Source organism: Jaculus jaculus, chromosome 4 (assembly GCF_020740685.1).
Source record: "Jaculus jaculus isolate mJacJac1 chromosome 4, mJacJac1.mat.Y.cur, whole genome shotgun sequence".
Lineage (NCBI taxonomy): Eukaryota > Metazoa > Chordata > Mammalia > Rodentia > Dipodidae > Jaculus > Jaculus jaculus.
In genome coordinates this window covers 42,538,762-42,555,872 of record NC_059105.1, presented here as the reverse complement: position 1 = coordinate 42,555,872, position 17,111 = coordinate 42,538,762, and the positions used below count along the sequence as shown (strand labels likewise).

Sequence of the window (17,111 nt, the reverse complement as noted above, 5' to 3'; positions counted from 1 at the left end):
TAGTAAGAGGTAACAATAATTCCTGAAAAAAATGCATGGTGAGGAAGAAGACAGAGGTAGTAGAATCTTTTTGTAGAGAAAGTTGGCAAGTTTTAGGTGTGTACATGTTACGGAGTTCTGAGCCAGAGGTAATCATTCTGTCTTTCCAAAGAGTAAGATATATACAAGCTACTAGGTGTGTGTTTCATTGGTCAGAATACATTTCTCATAGTTTGTTAAGTGGTTCAGCATTATCTTTAATATGCAAATGGATGGCTATTTTATATAGGTGTTAAATAAAACATATATTTAACCTAAAAGTAAATTCAAATTATAATTCCTCTTGAGCTGTCTCTCTTTTTTTTTTTGAGGCAAGCCCAATAGACTTGGCCTTTTTTATGTGAGAGAACAAGAGTGAGAGTGAGAGAGAGAGACAGAAAATTGGTGCACCAGGGCCTCCAGCCATTACAATCGAACTCCAGACGTGGGTGACCCCTTATGTGCTTGCGTCACTGTGCATCTGGTTTAAGTGGGACCTGGAAAGTCGAATATGAGTCCTTAGGCTTTTCAGGCAAGTGCCTTAATGGCTAAGCCATCTTCCAGCCCCTGAGTTCTTATTTTTAAATTGAGAACTTTATTGTATGAACATACTGCATACTGGCCATATTCCTATTGGGTTATACTCTTTTGCATTCCTTCTTTTCTATCCCGAGTTCTTATAAAAGCAATTTAAAAAAATTTTATTTATTTATTTGAGAGCAACACACAGAGAGAGAAAGAGGGAGAGAGAGAATGGGTGCACCAGGGCTTCCAGCCACTGCAAACGAACTCCAGATGCATGCGCCGCCCCCTTGTGCATCTGGTTAACGTGGGTCCTGGAGAATCGAGCCTTGAACCGAGGTCCTTAGGCTTTACAGGCAAGCATTTAACCACTAAGCCATCTCTCCAGCCCATAAAAGCAATTTTATTAGACACACATATTGATGTAAGGAAACAGAAATACTTTATAATTTTCTACTCACACCCTTTGTGCTTTGGAATTTTATATTTATGTTTAAAAGATAATGGTTCAGCTGGGTGTGGTGGCACACGACTTTAATCCCAGTACTTGGAGGCAGAGATAGGAGTATCACTGTGAGTTCAAGGCTACCTGAGACTATGCAGTGAATTCCAGGTCAGCCTGGGCTAGAGTGAGACCCTACCTCTAAAAACTAAAAACTTAAAAAAAAGATAATGGTTCAACATGCACATATTTACACAATTATTATCCTTTCGCTTTTTTCAAATAGTCTAGTTCAGTGGGGATAATTCTGACACTGGTGATATGGCTTTGATCTGTTGTCTTTAAAACATAACTCTTTCAGCCAAGCGTGGTGCCACACACCTTTAATCACAGCACTTGAAAGGCAGAGGTAGAAGATCACCATGAGTTGGAGACCCCTCTGAGACTACATAGCGAATTCCAGGTCAGTCTGAGTTACAGTGACATCCTAGCTTGGAAAAACCAAAACCAAACCAAAACAACAACAAAAAACTTAACTCTTTCTACAATGTGACCACTGAATGAGGGAATTCAACAGCCCTAAGGAAAAGCATTTGTCACTATATTGTTCTTCTTTATATTTGCTCTGTATGTGATTTGATAAGAGTATGAAGCTTGTGGTTTGTAGTCAATATAGTTTCTGAAAAACAAGAGCTTTCATATATATTGGACTTTTTGGGGTTTCACTCTAGTCCAGGCTGATCTGGAATGCACTCTGTTGTCTCGGGCTGGCTGCGAGCTTGTAGAGATCCTCCTACCTTAGTCTCCTGAGTGGTGGGATTAAAGGCATGTGCCACCACACCTGGCACGGCCTCTATTTTAATCTTTAGATTGTTGCTTCAAGATAGTTTTAACATCTGAAATTCTTTCTTTGGGATACAGCCAAATTAATTTTCATAGAAGTATAACTATTAAGAGTTTTAATAGTTAAATATCTGTTAAATATCTTCTTCAAATTATGAACTAAAGCTGGATGTAGTGGCACATACCTTTAATCCCAGCACTTGGGAGGCAGAGGTAGGAGGATTGTCATGAGTTTGAGACCACCCTAAGACTACATAGTGAATTCTAGGTCCGGGCTAGAATGAGACCTTACCTCAAAAATAAACAAAAAAAGACGTAAATTATTTTAGTACACAAAATGTAAAAATATATATATTACTATAGTATTATGTGCTGTTTTTGCACATACATACATTGTGCAGTGCTCAAGCCAGGTTAATTAAGTATGTGTGTCTCCTCAAACACTTACCATTTATTGTTTTGGTTTTTCGAGGTTCACTATGTAGTCTCAGGCTGGCCTCGAACTCACAGCAAGCTTCCTACCGCTGCCTCCCAAGTGCTGGGATTAAAGGTGTGTGCCACATGCCCGGCACATTTGCCATGTCTTTAATACTTTATTTTATTTTTATTTATTTATTTGAGAGAGGGAAAGAGGGAGGGAGACAGAGAGAGAGAGAGAGAGAGAGAAAGAGAGAGAGAGAGAGAATGGGTGCACCAGGGCTTCCAGACACTGCAAATGAACTCCAGATGCATTCATCACCTTGTGCATCTGGTTTACATGGGCACTGAGGAATCAAACCGAGGCCCTTTGGCTTTGCAGGCAATTGCCATAACCACTAAGCCATCTCTCCAGCCCCATTTACCATTTCTTTATTGTTCACCATGCAAAATTTTTTCTTCTACTTTTTTTTAAATGTACAGTACCTTATTGTGAATCATAGTCACCCATTTGTGCAACAGCATGCCAGGATTTTTACTACTGTTTAACTGTAATTTAGTATTCATATTAATTAATTTCTATTGAGACACTAAATTAATGTTAAATTACTCAAGTGAAAATTAATTTCTATTAATTAATTAACCTTCCCATTAGTTTTAAAATGTCAAAAAATATATAAACATAAAATAATATATAAACAAAAAATGACTTAAACTTATAAAACTTATGAAAACAACAGATTCAATTTTTTTTTTTTTTTTTTTTTTTTGGTTTTTTGAGGTAGAGACTCACTCTAGCCCAGGCTGACCTGGAATTCCTTATGTAGTCTCAGGGTGGCCTTGACCTCATGGTGATCCTACTACCTCTGCCTCCTGAGTGTTGGGATTAAAGGCGTGCGCCACCATGCCCGGCTCAAACTCTGAAAAAGACCTCAAGTGTTTGGTATTAGGGAAAATTTGCAAAGGAAAAAGGGCAAATATTTCAAATGTCCCTCATTAATATTTTAAAAATGGTCTAATATATCTTACAAAGATATTTCTAATGCCATACCAAAATTTACACACTAAGATGTCCATGTTTATAATACGAATTATCACAAACACAAGTGGACACTTTGCCACTCAGTAAAACATGTAAAGCATTTCCATGGCACTGTTCAGTTCTATACAATTAAGGAAGTGTCTTCAGCATTTCTGTCCCTGAGCAGGCACAGTTTTCTATTGAGACACTAAGTCACTTAAGGAAAAATACTAATTATAACTGTATACTGCACTCCACCTTGAAAAATTGAGTATGGTACCTCAGTAGTAGAGCACTTGCCAGGACGCATGAGACTCTGGGATCAAGGGCCGGCACTGCCAAAAAAAATGGGGTATAAAATGCATAGAAACATCCATCTTTGATTGAAACATAAAAAGAAGTATGAAACTTCTAATAGCCCCATGTTCCAGTCTTGGTTTCAAATTTTTTAAAAATATTTTTATTTATTTGCAAGCAGAGAGAGATAGGTAGGTAGGTAGGTAGGTAGGTAGGTAGGTAGGTAGATAGATAGATAGATAGATAGATAGATAGATAGATAGATAGATAGATAGACAGACAGACAGACAGACAGACAGACAGACAGAGGCAGAGGCAGACAGAGAATGGGCACACCAGGGTCTCCAGCTGCTGCGAACAAACTTCAGACACATGCGGCACTTTGTGTATCTGGCTGTTTATGTGGGTACTGGGGAACTGAACCCAGGTTGTTAGGCTTTGCAGGCAAGTGACTTAACTGCTGTGCTATCTCTCTAGCCCTGATTTTGAATTTTTTAAGGAATTAATTTAACATTTTTATCTACCTTGTATGCACATGTGCAAGGGGTGGGTGAGTATGGGTGCACCAGGGCCTCTTGCCATTGCAAATGAACTCCAGATGCATGGGCCACTTTGTGCATCAGACTTTAAAATGTACTGGATAACTGAATCCAGGCTAGCAGGCTTTGCAAGCTTAACTGCTGAGCCATCTGTCCAGCCCTGATTTAGGAATGTTTAACACTCACATTGTTTGGAAATTTCTCCTATCCTGTTATAACTCACTATTCTGTTTGTATTATGCAAGCTACAGCTTCAATTACCTGTGATAGCTCCTCTTAATATACGAACACACACACACAGAGATATGTATTAGTAACTGAAAATAAAAGTCATCTGAAGAGGAAGCCTGTTTTCAAAGATTTTCTAACAATATTAAAAATGAAGTCTCTGTAAATGAAGTTCAGTAACACTCTAGGTTTTGACATGAGGCCAAAATTGTGTGTGTGTTTGTTTTGTGGGGCTGAGAATAGAATCATGTTAGGCAAATGCTCTACCACTGATCAATATTCAAAGCCCCCAAATTGTGGTTTTCATTTTCTGTTTAAGGTGCAATGGTTGAAGGTAGTGAGGGGTGCAATGAGTATTCATGGCAGTGTGTGGCAGTGGGGGCAGGGGGCACAAGGAGTGGGGAGGTTCATTATTTTTACTTTTAAAAACTTTTTATCAATAATTTTCATACATGAATTTTGATAATAAAACCCCTTCCAGTACTTTCTTTCATTCTCCCTCAGGGGAGGCTCTTTTTTTATTTTCATTTTTAAAACTATTTATTTATTGATTCATGAGAGAGAGAGAGAGAGAGACAGACAGACAGAGAAAGAGGCCAGGGCCTCTAGACACTGCAAGTGAACTCCAGATGCATGCCACCTTGTGCATCTGGCTTACAGGGGTACTGGGTACTGGGGACTTGAACCTGGGTCCATACGCTTTGTAGGCAAGTATCTTAAACACTAAGCCATCTCTCTAGCCCTGGGGAGGCTCTTTAATGTAGAATTTCTTGGTACTGAGTTCAATATATAGGATGGATCAGAAACATAAATATGCATGTGAAATAGCAGATCTCTACCATTTTATTGCAAAAGTGTGCCTTCTTACCTTACCAAAGCTAAAATGTACACAAAATTTATATTGCCTTACAAACAGTTAATCAGTTACTAGTTATGATACTATCAATTCTAGGAGACCCAGTCAAAAGGAACTGGAACAATTCACTGCTACACAGCAGGAGCCCAAAATATATATATGGATCTAACTAGATAAGTATTTTTGGCCTGAATCATTAGCTGTTTTCATCTCTCCATAAATGTTATGTATAACTGACATAGGTAATACTATGTGGAATATCTAGAGTAGGAAAATTAGTGACAGAAGTAAAATAAAAGTTACCAGAGACTAATATGAGAAGAAAAGGGGAAGAAGGATTTATTTCTTTTCTTTTCTTTCTTTTTTTCTGAGGTAGGGTCTCACTCCAGCTCAGGCTGACCTGGAATTCACTATGTAGTCTCATGGTAGCCTCCAATTCATGGCGATCCTCCTACCTCTGCCTCGCCAGTGCTGGGATTAAAGGTGTGAGCCATCATGCTTGGCGGATTTATTTCTTTTCTTTTTTTTTTAAATCTTTTTGTTTATTTTTATTTATTTATTTGACAGCGACAGAGAGAAAGGGGGGGAGGGAGGGAGGGAGGGAGAGAGAGAGAGAGAGAAAGAGAGAGAGAGAGAGAGAGAGGGAGAGAATGGGTGCGCCAGGGCCTCCAGCCACTGCAAACAGACTCCAGACACGTGCGCTCCCTTGTGCATCTGGCTAATGTGGGTCCTGGGGAATTGAGTGTGGAACCGGGGTCCTTAGGCTTCACAGGCAAGCGCTTAACCGCTAAGCCATCTCTCCAGCCCAGGATTTACTTCTTAATGAGAACAGTTTCTACTTGTGGTGACAGAAAAGTCTGAAAATAGTGGCAATAATTTATACAGCATTGTTAATGTAATTAATGACCATGAATTGATTATACAATTCAAATAGTTAAAATGGTGAACTTTGGGGCTGGAGAGATGGCTTAGCAGTTAACTGCTTGCCCGTGAAGCCCAAGGACCCAGGTTCAAGGCTTGATTCCCCAGGACCCACGTTAGCTAGATGCACAAGGGGGCGCATGCGTCTGGAGTTTCCTTTGCAGTGGCTGGAGGCCCTGGTGCACCCATTCTCTCTCTCTATCTGCCTCTTTGTCTTTCTGTCTGTCACTCTCAAATAAATAAATTTTAAAAAATGGTGAACTTTGGTTATGCATATTTTACCACAATTTTTTTTCCCAAGTAGGGTTTTGCACTCTAATCTCAGGGTGGCCTTGAACTCACAGTGATCCTCCTACCTCTATGTACCAAGTGCTGGGATTAAAGGTGTGCACCACCATGCCTGGCTCAAAAAGAAGTTTCTTTTTTTTTTTTTTGAGGTAGGGTCTCACTGTAGCCCAGGCTGACCTGGAATTCACTCTGTATTCTCAGGGTGGTCTCAAACTCATGACAATCCTCCTACCTTCGCCTCCCAAATGCTGGGATTAAAAGTGTGTGCCACCATGCCCAGCTTCTCCCTGCCCACCCCCAGGTTAGGGTCTCACTCTAGCTCAGGCTGACCTGGAGTTCACTATGTAATCTCAGGGTGGCCTTTAACTCACAGCAATCCTCCTACCTCTGCCTTCCAAGGGCTGGGATTAAAGGCATGTGCCACCACACCTGGCTAAAAATAAAGTTTTAATCATATGTTTTATAGCTTTTTCTAGACTAGTTAATAGGAATTAAAATTAATTTAGAAATTATTTCCTTCACACAAAAGAATTCAGTAATTCTTTATCTTTCATCATAATCTGGATAAAAATATCCAGTTTCCCCTTTCTAAGCAGAAATTTGAAAAACTTAAAGTGTAATAGAAGGAAAACAGAAAATAAATCAAAACAAACTTCTTACTTTAATCGGTTCAGGCTGCATCACAGGTGCAGGCATAGCAATGGCGCTTGAAGCATAGACTTGGTGATAAGCTGCTTGAACTCCATGGTCACAATAAGGCTGTTAAGATGGAGAGGAGGGGTGGAAGAGAAAGTGAGAGGTATTATTGTCATTTATTAACCAAAATGTTTATTCATCATTCACAGTGTACTACACCTTTTGTTACACAATAGACAGGGAAAATGTTCCACATGATAAAAAGCAATGAAATAGACTCAGCCTAGATGTCCATCAACAAATGAATAAAAGATATGGTATATACGCATGATAGAACTTTGCAGGAAAATGGATTGGCCTATCAATTATTATATTGAGGTAAAAAAGACTCATACATGATGTGATGGAGGTGATGAAGGATGTAATTTAAAGACAAGATAATATTTATAATTTGTAGTTTTAAATTCTATTTATACTTTTAAAGAAAGAATTTATGATTTTTCATTGGTTTAAGAATTGGATCCTTTTAACTGACAGATTATTAGAACTGAGAAGGTAACAAGATTTGATACCATGCAACTTTCAAGGAGATTTGGGGAGTGACTTAGAGTGAGTTAATAAAGGATTTTAAGATGAAGCATTCTTAGACATAAAAAAATGGGGAAGAACTACAAACGAACATAAGATGAATGATTTTAATGATGGTCTTGGACAAATAAAATAAAATAAATGTTAATAAGAGGTAATGATAGACCAATTACATTCTGGACTTATAGCTCATTTGTCTAAAATATTCAAGGCCCTGAGTTCAATGTCCAGTAGTGAAAAAATAAAAAGATGGATAAATACCTCTGGAACTGAAGCTTCCATCAGCGACAGTGGAGGTGGAGCACATCCACCATCTTGTGCGATTTCTACTGGCTGGTAAATAACTTCAGAAGGTTGCAGATACAAGAATGGAGTAGAAGAGGCAGGAGACTAAAACAAAATAATATTTTTCATTCAGATATGGCTAATTATGTTAAACTAAAATGACTTACCTAACAGATGAAAAAAATATATTTCCCATCTTTCTAAAATTTTAGGAATAGCATAGAATCAACAGACTACTAACTATGGGTTGTTACAAATTTCAATTGTGTAGATTTTTTTCTTTGATTTTTCTAGAACACTTTTTTATTCAATTGTGTAGGCATTATTAAGGAAATTTATCACAGCTAAGTACTAAAAATTCTAAGTTCCTCAGAATTTCACAAATGCTTTCAGATAAGAGTGCAGATATAGGGCTAGAAAGATGGCTTAGCAGTTAAGGCGCTTGCCTGCAAAGCCTAAGGACCCAGGTTTGATTCTCCAGGTTGCACATAAGCCAGATGCACATGGTGGCGCATGAGTTTGCAGTTTGTTTGCAGTGGCTAGAGCTCCTGGCATGCCCATTCTCTCTCTCGTTTCTCTCCCTCTCACTGTCTACAATAAATAAATAAAAATAAATAAATTAATTAAAAAGGGGCTGGAGAGATGGCTTAGCAGTTAAGCACTTGCCTGTGAAGCCTAAGGACCCTGGTTCAAGGCTTGATTCCCCAGGACCCATGTTAGCCAGATGCACAAGGAGTTCATTTGCAGTGGCTGGAAGCCCTGGCATGCCCATTCTCTCTCTCTTTCTGCCTCTTTCTCTCTCTGTCTGTGGCTCTCAAATAAATAAATAAAAATAAACACACACACACAAAAAAAGGACCAGGTGTGGTGGCACATGCCCAGCACTGGTGGTGGGGGGCAGAAGTAGTAGGATCGCTGACAGAGTCAAGGCCACCCTGACACTACCTCGAAAAACAAAACAAAAAAAAGTTTTATTTGTATGCACATATGTGTGTATGGATGTGCCAGAGCCTCTTGTTAGTGCAAATGAATTCCAAATGAGTGCACTTTTTGCATCTGGCTTTACATAAGTTATGGAGAATCAAACCTGGGCCAGCAGGCTTTGTAAACAAATGCATTTTGCTGTGGTGCCATCTCCCCTGGCTCCAGAATAACATATTTGGTTGTATATTCTTTGTTAGAAAAGAGAATACAGAGTAGAGGTTGACTGTCTCTGTTTCTGAGGTTTCAGATTCTGGAGTATTCTGGAGATTTTTTTAAAATTTGTTTTTGTTAATTTTTATTTATTTGAGAGCAACAGACAGAGAGAGAAAGAGGCAGATAGAGGGAGACAGAGAATGGGCGTTCCAGGGCCTCCAGCCACTGCAAAGGAACTCCGGACGTGTGCACCCCCTTGTGCATCTGGCTAACGTGGGCCCTGGGAAATCGAGCCTCGAACTGGGGTCCTTAGGCTTCTCAGGCAAGTGCTTAACTGCTAAGCCATCTCTCCAGCCCTATTCTGGAGATTTTGAGTTCAGGTGTTTGATCAGTAAAGCCTATGCAAATAGCCCCAAATCTTCCAAACTGCAAAATATAAAACAGTTCTGGTCCCAAGCATTTCAGATAAGAGATATCTAGCTTGTACTTATTTAGGAGCATAAGTCAAATCTTTCCTACTTATATGATCTCATTTAATATTTCTAAAACATCATGGAAGAGAAACTGCAATAGTATAGAATAATTACACACATTTTAAAAATGAGGAAATGAGAACACAATGGTTAAATGGATCACAGTTCACATATGAAGAAGGTCTCCAGCCTAGTTTTCTTGACTTTGTTTAGGGAGTCTTCACAAGAATATAGTGAAAGCAGGATTTTTAGATTTGATACTGAAAGTCAGTATTTACCTGGGGAACACCCCACTGCCACTGTCCTGGTAGACACTGTGCTGAGGCCTAAAATATAAAATGACAAATGAAAACACTATTCAGGTTACAAACAAGGCCTAAAATTTGACATTTCCATGTAAAAGCATGAAGGTGAACTCTTGAACCACATCCAGAAGTTAACTGAGAATGGATACAAGACTTACATGTAAAAGTTAAAATGATAAAACTCTTAGAAACAAAATAGGTACAAATTTTTGTGACTTTGAATTTGGCAATATTTTCAGAGTTATAATTTAAAAATTACAAATAACAGAGTAACAACAACAGTAAAAGTAGATAAACTAGACTTTGTCAAAGTTTTTGAAAATTTATAAAAATGCCATCAAGGAAATGACAATACAACCCACAGGATGGTAGAAACTGTAAATCATAAACTACAGGAATGAACTATAAGAATGAAATAAGGTACTATACTATGGCTGGGCGTGGTGGTGCACGCCTTTGATCCCAGCACTTAGGAGGCGGAGGTAGGAGAATCACCGTGAGTGTGAGGTCAGCCTGGAACCACAAAGTGACGCAGCCTGGGCTAGTTGAGACCGTACCTCAAAAAAACACCAAAAAAAAAATCCATCAGGAAATGAACTATGGGAAAGAACTGTGGGAATATTTCTTTTTAGTTCTTTTTTTTTTTTAATGAGAGAGAGAGAGTTGGTGTGTCAGGGCCTCAGCCACTGCAATTGAACTCCAGATGTGTGCACCACCTTCTGCACACATGCAACTTTGTGCTTGCGTCACCTTGTGCATCTGGCTGATGTGGAATCTGGGGAGTCAGTCAGTCATGGATCCTGAGGCTTTGCAGGCAAGTGCCTTAACTGCTAAGTCATATCTCCAGCCCGTGTGAATATTTCTTATGAACCTTACAAATAACTTTTCTGAGAATATTGCTGTGAGATGCCTTTCCACTAAGTTCCTGACTTGTCACTTGCCCTGAAGTTAAGACAACCACATAATCAGCCTGCTTAAAGCAATGGGACCAGGTTTCCTTTGCCTTGCTGTGCCTTCGCCCTGCATAGCACAGTTTCAGGCCTTACACTGAGGTCCTTGACCTATTTGGAGTTGATCTTTTTGTGGGAAGAGAAATGGAATTGTTAACCTTTGGAAGGGTCATAACAACTTACTTCATGTTTTGTGATTCTGCATGGTGACTGTATATCTGTTGCCAAGTCACTGATTTGAGAGGTATTTGTGAAGTTTAGGAAGGAGTAGGTTATGGCAAAGCTGAGGTGCAGTTTCTCATCACTGTGCTATGGGTCAGTAGCCAAATACTTACCCAGTGTGCTCAAGGCACTGGGCCCAATCTTCAACAACTCTGAGAGAAGAGAACTAACTGCTGAAGCAAACATAACTGACAGAAAATCTCACTGTGAAAACACAGTAATGGCCAATTTATAAATCATCACTACCATAGCTCAAGTAATATTAGAGAGTTAAAGAATTATAGGTAATATTATGATATTTAGATATTATTTAATGACCATTGAAATGAAAAAACTTAAGAGAAATAAAACTAGTGAATATTACAAAAGAGAGAAAAAGGGTGTCACAGTCTTTCCCAATAGCAGCACCAGTTGAGGATCAAATGTTTGAACACATGAGCCTATGGGGGACATGTTACATTCAAAGTACAATAAATGATATGTATAGCAAAGCAGACAATAGGAAAAGATAAAAATGAGAAAAGAAAAATGAAATAAAAATAATTAAAATGCCAGATGTGGTGGTGCATGCCTTTAATCCCAGCTCTAAGGAGGCAGAGGTAGGAGGATCAACGTGAGTTTGAGGCCACCCTGAGACTATAGTGAATTCCAGGTCAGCCTGGGCTTAGGTGAGACCCTACCTAAAAAAAAAAAATAAAATAAAAAAAAAATAAAAAAATAAACATTCTTATCACCTGTGATCATAACATCACTCATGTGTGCAGGAGTGCAGAGTCTAGGTATCTGGCCACTTTGGTCCCACCCAGTGAGCCCATGTTATTTGGCTTTCTTTGTTTTTCCAGAAACATGGTTTGTGGACAAAGCCACTGGATATTATTCTTAGTGGTCATCTGTCTGACCTCTTGGGATTGGATGGAGTAGACTTAAGCATTCCACCAACAGGTCCTAATTCTTGATGCCCTCAAGTCCTGTAATGGGGAAGACGTATGGATACGGAATGACCAGCACTATGGCTCTGCAACTACCTTCTGCACGCACTCACTTGCCACTCCTCCTCTAGCCCGCAGGACACTAGGTAGCTAGATTCCCCACTTGACCAACCACATGAGAAGTGATGTCCCTCTATGGGTCTCATGAATTTCCTACCACATGAAATTCTATGACTCAAAATCTTTCTCTATAGCTGGACCAACTCTTCAAGGCAGCTAGTCCCAGCACTCAGTGGATAAGCTCCTGATGTTTGCTGATGCTCTCTGATAAGAGAGTAAATTCCCAGAGCTGTGGTTTCCTGCTACTGCTCCACAACTGACTCCAGGGAAGAAAAGCACACTTCCCTGGTACCTATCAGCTACGCTTTCTCCTGTCCAGTCAGACTGCGCATCCATTCCTCACTGATCCAGGTTCAGGTGTGTTTTCTGAGTCTGTTACTTTCTTTCTTGGTTTCCACCCCTTTCTTCTGCCAAACCGCTTCTACCCAGTCTATCTGCTAGAGTGCACTCCCCTCTCCCTAACCCACTTCCTAAACTTTTCTGGTTTCTTTTCTTTTCTTTTAAATATTTTGTCTGTTTGTAATTAAAACTACAATATATGTTTTCTGAAATTTTCTTTTTCTGTCATCATGATATATCTCCACTCTCCGTGGCTGTATACGGTCTGTACTCCAAGCTGGGTCATCCACCTGATAAAGGGACATCCTGTCCTGCTCTGCTTTCCAGAGTGTTGTGTTTGGTCCTGACACTTCAATGCCTTCCCACTGTCACCTACCTCAGATGGTGGCTGCTCCCCAGCCATTCCTATTTATTTCTTGGAGAAGCTATGCTCAGATTGTTATATTGCTTGTTTTCAAAAATATATATTGTATTATACATGATAAAAATGAGCAGTAATAAAAAATCAGCTTGTGGGAATACACTGGGACTGTTATTTGACTTCAGGAGTAAATATGTTTTAGGTTTAGAGAGATTTTGTTAGATTATAGATAGAAGTCAAAGTTCTTAAGAGAAGGAAAGAGGAGACAGTACAGAGAATGGGAATTATTTTTAAAGACTTTTTTTTTCCTGGCACTGAAAATGGAACCTAGGAAATTGTATATGTTAGAGAGAACACTCTACCACAGGGCTGCACTAGAGTCCAGCAAAGGCTTTTGAGAGTAAATCTGAACTAGGAGAACAAATCAGAGCTCATTACATTTGTTGAAAGGCGGCTGAATTCATTTTCTTATGTAATACTGTGTAGTTCTCTAATTAAATAATGAGAAAAACTTACTGCCAAGATTTAGCTTCCTCTTTCTAATGAGTCAGTTGTATGAGAAAGAAAAAAAAAAAGCAAATTATCTGAAAAATGACTGAAAGTATCAGTTGTTGTACTGAGGATCAAACTGAGTTTCTCATGTGCTCTACCACTGGACTACTTCCCCAGCCCAGAAATTATAATTGTAATTTAATGCCTACCTGGTAGTGATATGCAGGTTGCTGATAGACAGGCTGAGCTACCATCACAGGAGAACTAGATATGGAACGTGACTATGGGCGGACAGGGAGACAGACAGAAAAATTACTTTAGGTAAAATTCTGTAATAATTTACAATAACAATTATTTAAAATTGTTACTAATCCTAGTAAACTTATAGTTTATGATTACAAATGTTATTTATGGGCTGGAGAGATAGCTTATTGGTTAAGGTGCTTGCCTGTGAAGCCTAAGGACCCAGGTTTGACTCCCCAGAACTCATGTCAGCCAGATGCACAAGGTGACACATGTGCACAAGGTCGCGCATGAGCACGAGGTGGTGCATGAGTCTGGAGTTCAACTGCTAGAGGTCTTGGTGCGCCAATTCTCTCTCTCACAAAAAGATTAAAAAATGCTATTTGCTACTTCTTATTGAAATTATTGCCAACTGTACTTAAACATTTATGAAACTACCACAAATTTTATTTTTAAAAAATATTTTCAAGTAATTAATTTTAAAACAGAAAGGGATAGATAGATAAATAGAGAGACAGCGAGAGAGGGAGAGTATGCCAGGGCTTCCAGCTGCTGCAAACTAACTTCAGATGCATGTGCTACTGTGCATCTGGCTTTATGTGTGTCCTGGGGAATCAAACTCAGGTTGCAAGGCTTTGCAACTGCTGAGTCATCTCTCCAGCTCATAATTTTTTTATTTCTGTTATTTAATCAGAAAAGTTATTACCTGAAATTTACTGCCTCTAAAGAGTATGAAAATGAGGTCTAATATTTAGGAAAATGGCATCTGGACTTAGTGTGATATGGCTATGCTCACCGTGGAAACTAGAAATAGGCAATGCTTATCAGAGTACATAGAACTGAATGCATACTCATACCTGATTTCCCACTGCTTATAAAAAATCAATATGCTATTCCTTTATTATATATTCAATTAAAGCAAACATATTATTCATTGAAGCATCTGTCAAAATATGTTATTTTAGTAATTTAATATTTAAATGAGTTAATTATCCCAAAACTTGTGATATGACGTCTAAATGAAATATAAGTAACATCTGACTATTCAGTTACAGAGTAAGCCTTTAAACAGATTACTTAACAGTAGATAATTAATAAAACAAGTTGTATTTTGGGCTGGAGAGATGGCTTAGCGGTTAGGCGCTTGCCTGTGAAGCCTAAGGACCCCGGTTCGAGGCTCAATTCCTCAGTACCCACGTTAGCCAGATGCACAAGGGAGTGCATGCATCTGGAGTTCGTTTGCAGTGGCTGGATGCCCTGGTGTGCCCATTCTCTCTCTCTCTACCTGCCTCTTTCTCTCTCTGTCACTCTCAAATAAATAAATAAAATAAACAAAAAAATTTTTAAAAAAAACAAGTTGTATTTCAACATAGATAAAATCATCCCCAAAGCTGAATATACAGCACTATGTAATTCACAGATTTTAATATGCTAATAAAGTTGTACCACAGGTTAATGTTACAAAATAATAGTGTAATTTACTACATTTATAGTTTAAAGTATAAAAAAAAAAACAATCTCAGCAGAAACAGAAACATATTTTTACAAAATTAACTGTCTTTTTAAATTTTTGTTTTTTGTTGAGGTAGGGTCTTACTCTAGCTCAGGTTGACCTGGAATTCACTATGTAGTCTCAGAGTGGCCTCGAACTCTCAGAAATCCTCCTACCTCTGCCTCCCAAATGCTGGGATCACAGGCATGCACCACCACACCTGGCTTAACTACCTTTTTACGATTAAAAACTTTTATATAGAACATATTTTATATAGAATAGAAGTAAATTTTAAATGATGTAGGACAGTAGTTTTTAACCATGTGCAATTATGCCTCTTGGGGAACATCTGGCCATGTTGGGAGCCATTCTTGTTTGTGAGCAGATAAAGCTGGACCGTGCTGGGGCAGGAGTGGAAGAGGATGTGAAGGGGACTGATGGGGGACTGGCCATGTAGGAGGTAACCCTGAGTCTGCTACACTGCTTGGGCATCACTTTAGGAGGTGTGAACTTCAACTCTTGAGGCTAGCTGTTGGGAGGCAAAATCTCTATAAAAACTAGCCTAAGCTCTATACAACAATTCTGACTTAACAGAAGAACCAAAGCAAACCACACACAAAACAACAGCATGTTAGGAACTATGAGCTTTTTAGTCCACAGTCTCAAGAATTTAAAGTGGAGGACCCAAAGAAAAGCTGGAGCCAATTCTAACAAATGTCTTAACATACAACAAAGAATTCCAGGCTGAGGTTCACCCTGCCCCACCTAATGAAGAAGAGATTTTGAAATGTGAGGATGCAGAAGCCAGTAGTGCTGGAGGAGGGCCTCCTGATAACTTTCTCTGCTAGAGTGTCTGGTATTTTATTACTAATGCTACCATCAAAACCAGGAATAGCACTATTCAGCATCAGAATTGAGAAGACTGGTATGAAATATATTGGGCAGTACACTAACCCTTCTGTTACAGTCTGAATCCTGGGCAAGATATCTTTGTGGAATGAGGAAAAGAAGAATCATTTGTTCATATTTTTTTGTTTGGTTTTTCAAGATAGGGTCTTGCTCTAGCCCAGGCTGACTCGGAATTCACTCTGTAGTCTCAGACTGGTCTTGAACTCATGGTGATCCTCTTATTTCTGTCTCCAGAGTGCTGGGATTAAAGAAATGCACCGTCATGCTTGGTCTGTTTAAAATTTCATAGTCTAAAAATAATTGAATGTTAATGTGATACTGCACGAACAATTGCTATTTGCCTGACAGCTAAATGTGAGCCATAAAACCTACATACGTGTTCTTAGAGTGATGAGTATGCAAAATCTGGAGAGACATTTTTTTAAACATAAGCAGGTGTTAAGCCAGGTGTGGTGGCTCATGCTTTTAACCCCAGCAGAGGTAGGAGGATTGCTGTGAGTTCAAGGCCACACTGAGACTACATAGTGAATTGCACGTCAACCTGGGCTAGAGTGACAGCCTACCTTGAAAAAAACAAAACAAACAAACAAACAAAAACATAGGCAGGGGCTGGACAGATTGCTTAGTGATTAAGCCTGCTTGCTTACAAATTCCGAGGGCCCGGGTTCAATTTCCCAGCATCCACATAAAGCCAGATGTACAAAGTGGCACATGTGCCTGGTGTTCACTTTCAGTGGTAAGACGCCCTGGCATGCCCAGTCCCTCTCTATCATTCTTACTCTTACTCTCTCCCCCTCCCTTTCTCTTCTTGCAAAAAAAAAAAAAAAAAGGCAAATAAGATTGCTACTGACATTCAATCATATGACAACATGCAGTTCTCAGCCTATTTTAAATTGTCCATTTGTTTTTTTTAAATATTTTTATTTATATATTTTCAAGCAGAGAGAGTGAGCGAGTGAGAGAGGGACAGAGAGAATACGAATGTGTGTGCCAGGGCCTCTAGTCACTGCAAAGGAATTCTAGACACCTTGCCACTTCGTGCATCTGACTTTATGTGGACACTGGGGAATGAAACCTGGCTCATTAGGCTTTGTGGGCAAGCACCTAAATCACTGAGCCATCTCTCCAGCCCCTACCATTTATATTACTTTTGACGTAACAATGAGGTGTAAAAGTAACATGAGGTGGATATTTGAGACAAAGGACACTAAGATTTGTAATAGGTTTTCTGTGGGTTA

At 39.1% G+C, this 17,111-nt stretch overlaps 1 protein-coding gene across 1 annotated transcript in view; it reads right to left on the bottom strand.

Annotated features, from left to right (window-relative positions):
• Window positions 1–7,034: 7,034 nt before the first annotated feature.
• Boll (boule homolog, RNA binding protein) overlaps window positions 7,035–17,111 on the bottom strand; it is a 40,289-nt gene continuing 30,212 nt past the window's right edge. The window contains exons 7-10 of the mRNA XM_045148255.1: window positions 13,439–13,510; window positions 9,790–9,837; window positions 7,878–8,006; window positions 7,035–7,151 (exon numbers count right to left, since the gene is read on the bottom strand). Coding sequence (XP_045004190.1) covers window positions 7,035–7,151; window positions 7,878–8,006; window positions 9,790–9,837; window positions 13,439–13,510 — 366 coding nt within the window. The remainder of the gene's footprint in view (window positions 7,152–7,877; window positions 8,007–9,789; window positions 9,838–13,438; window positions 13,511–17,111) is intronic.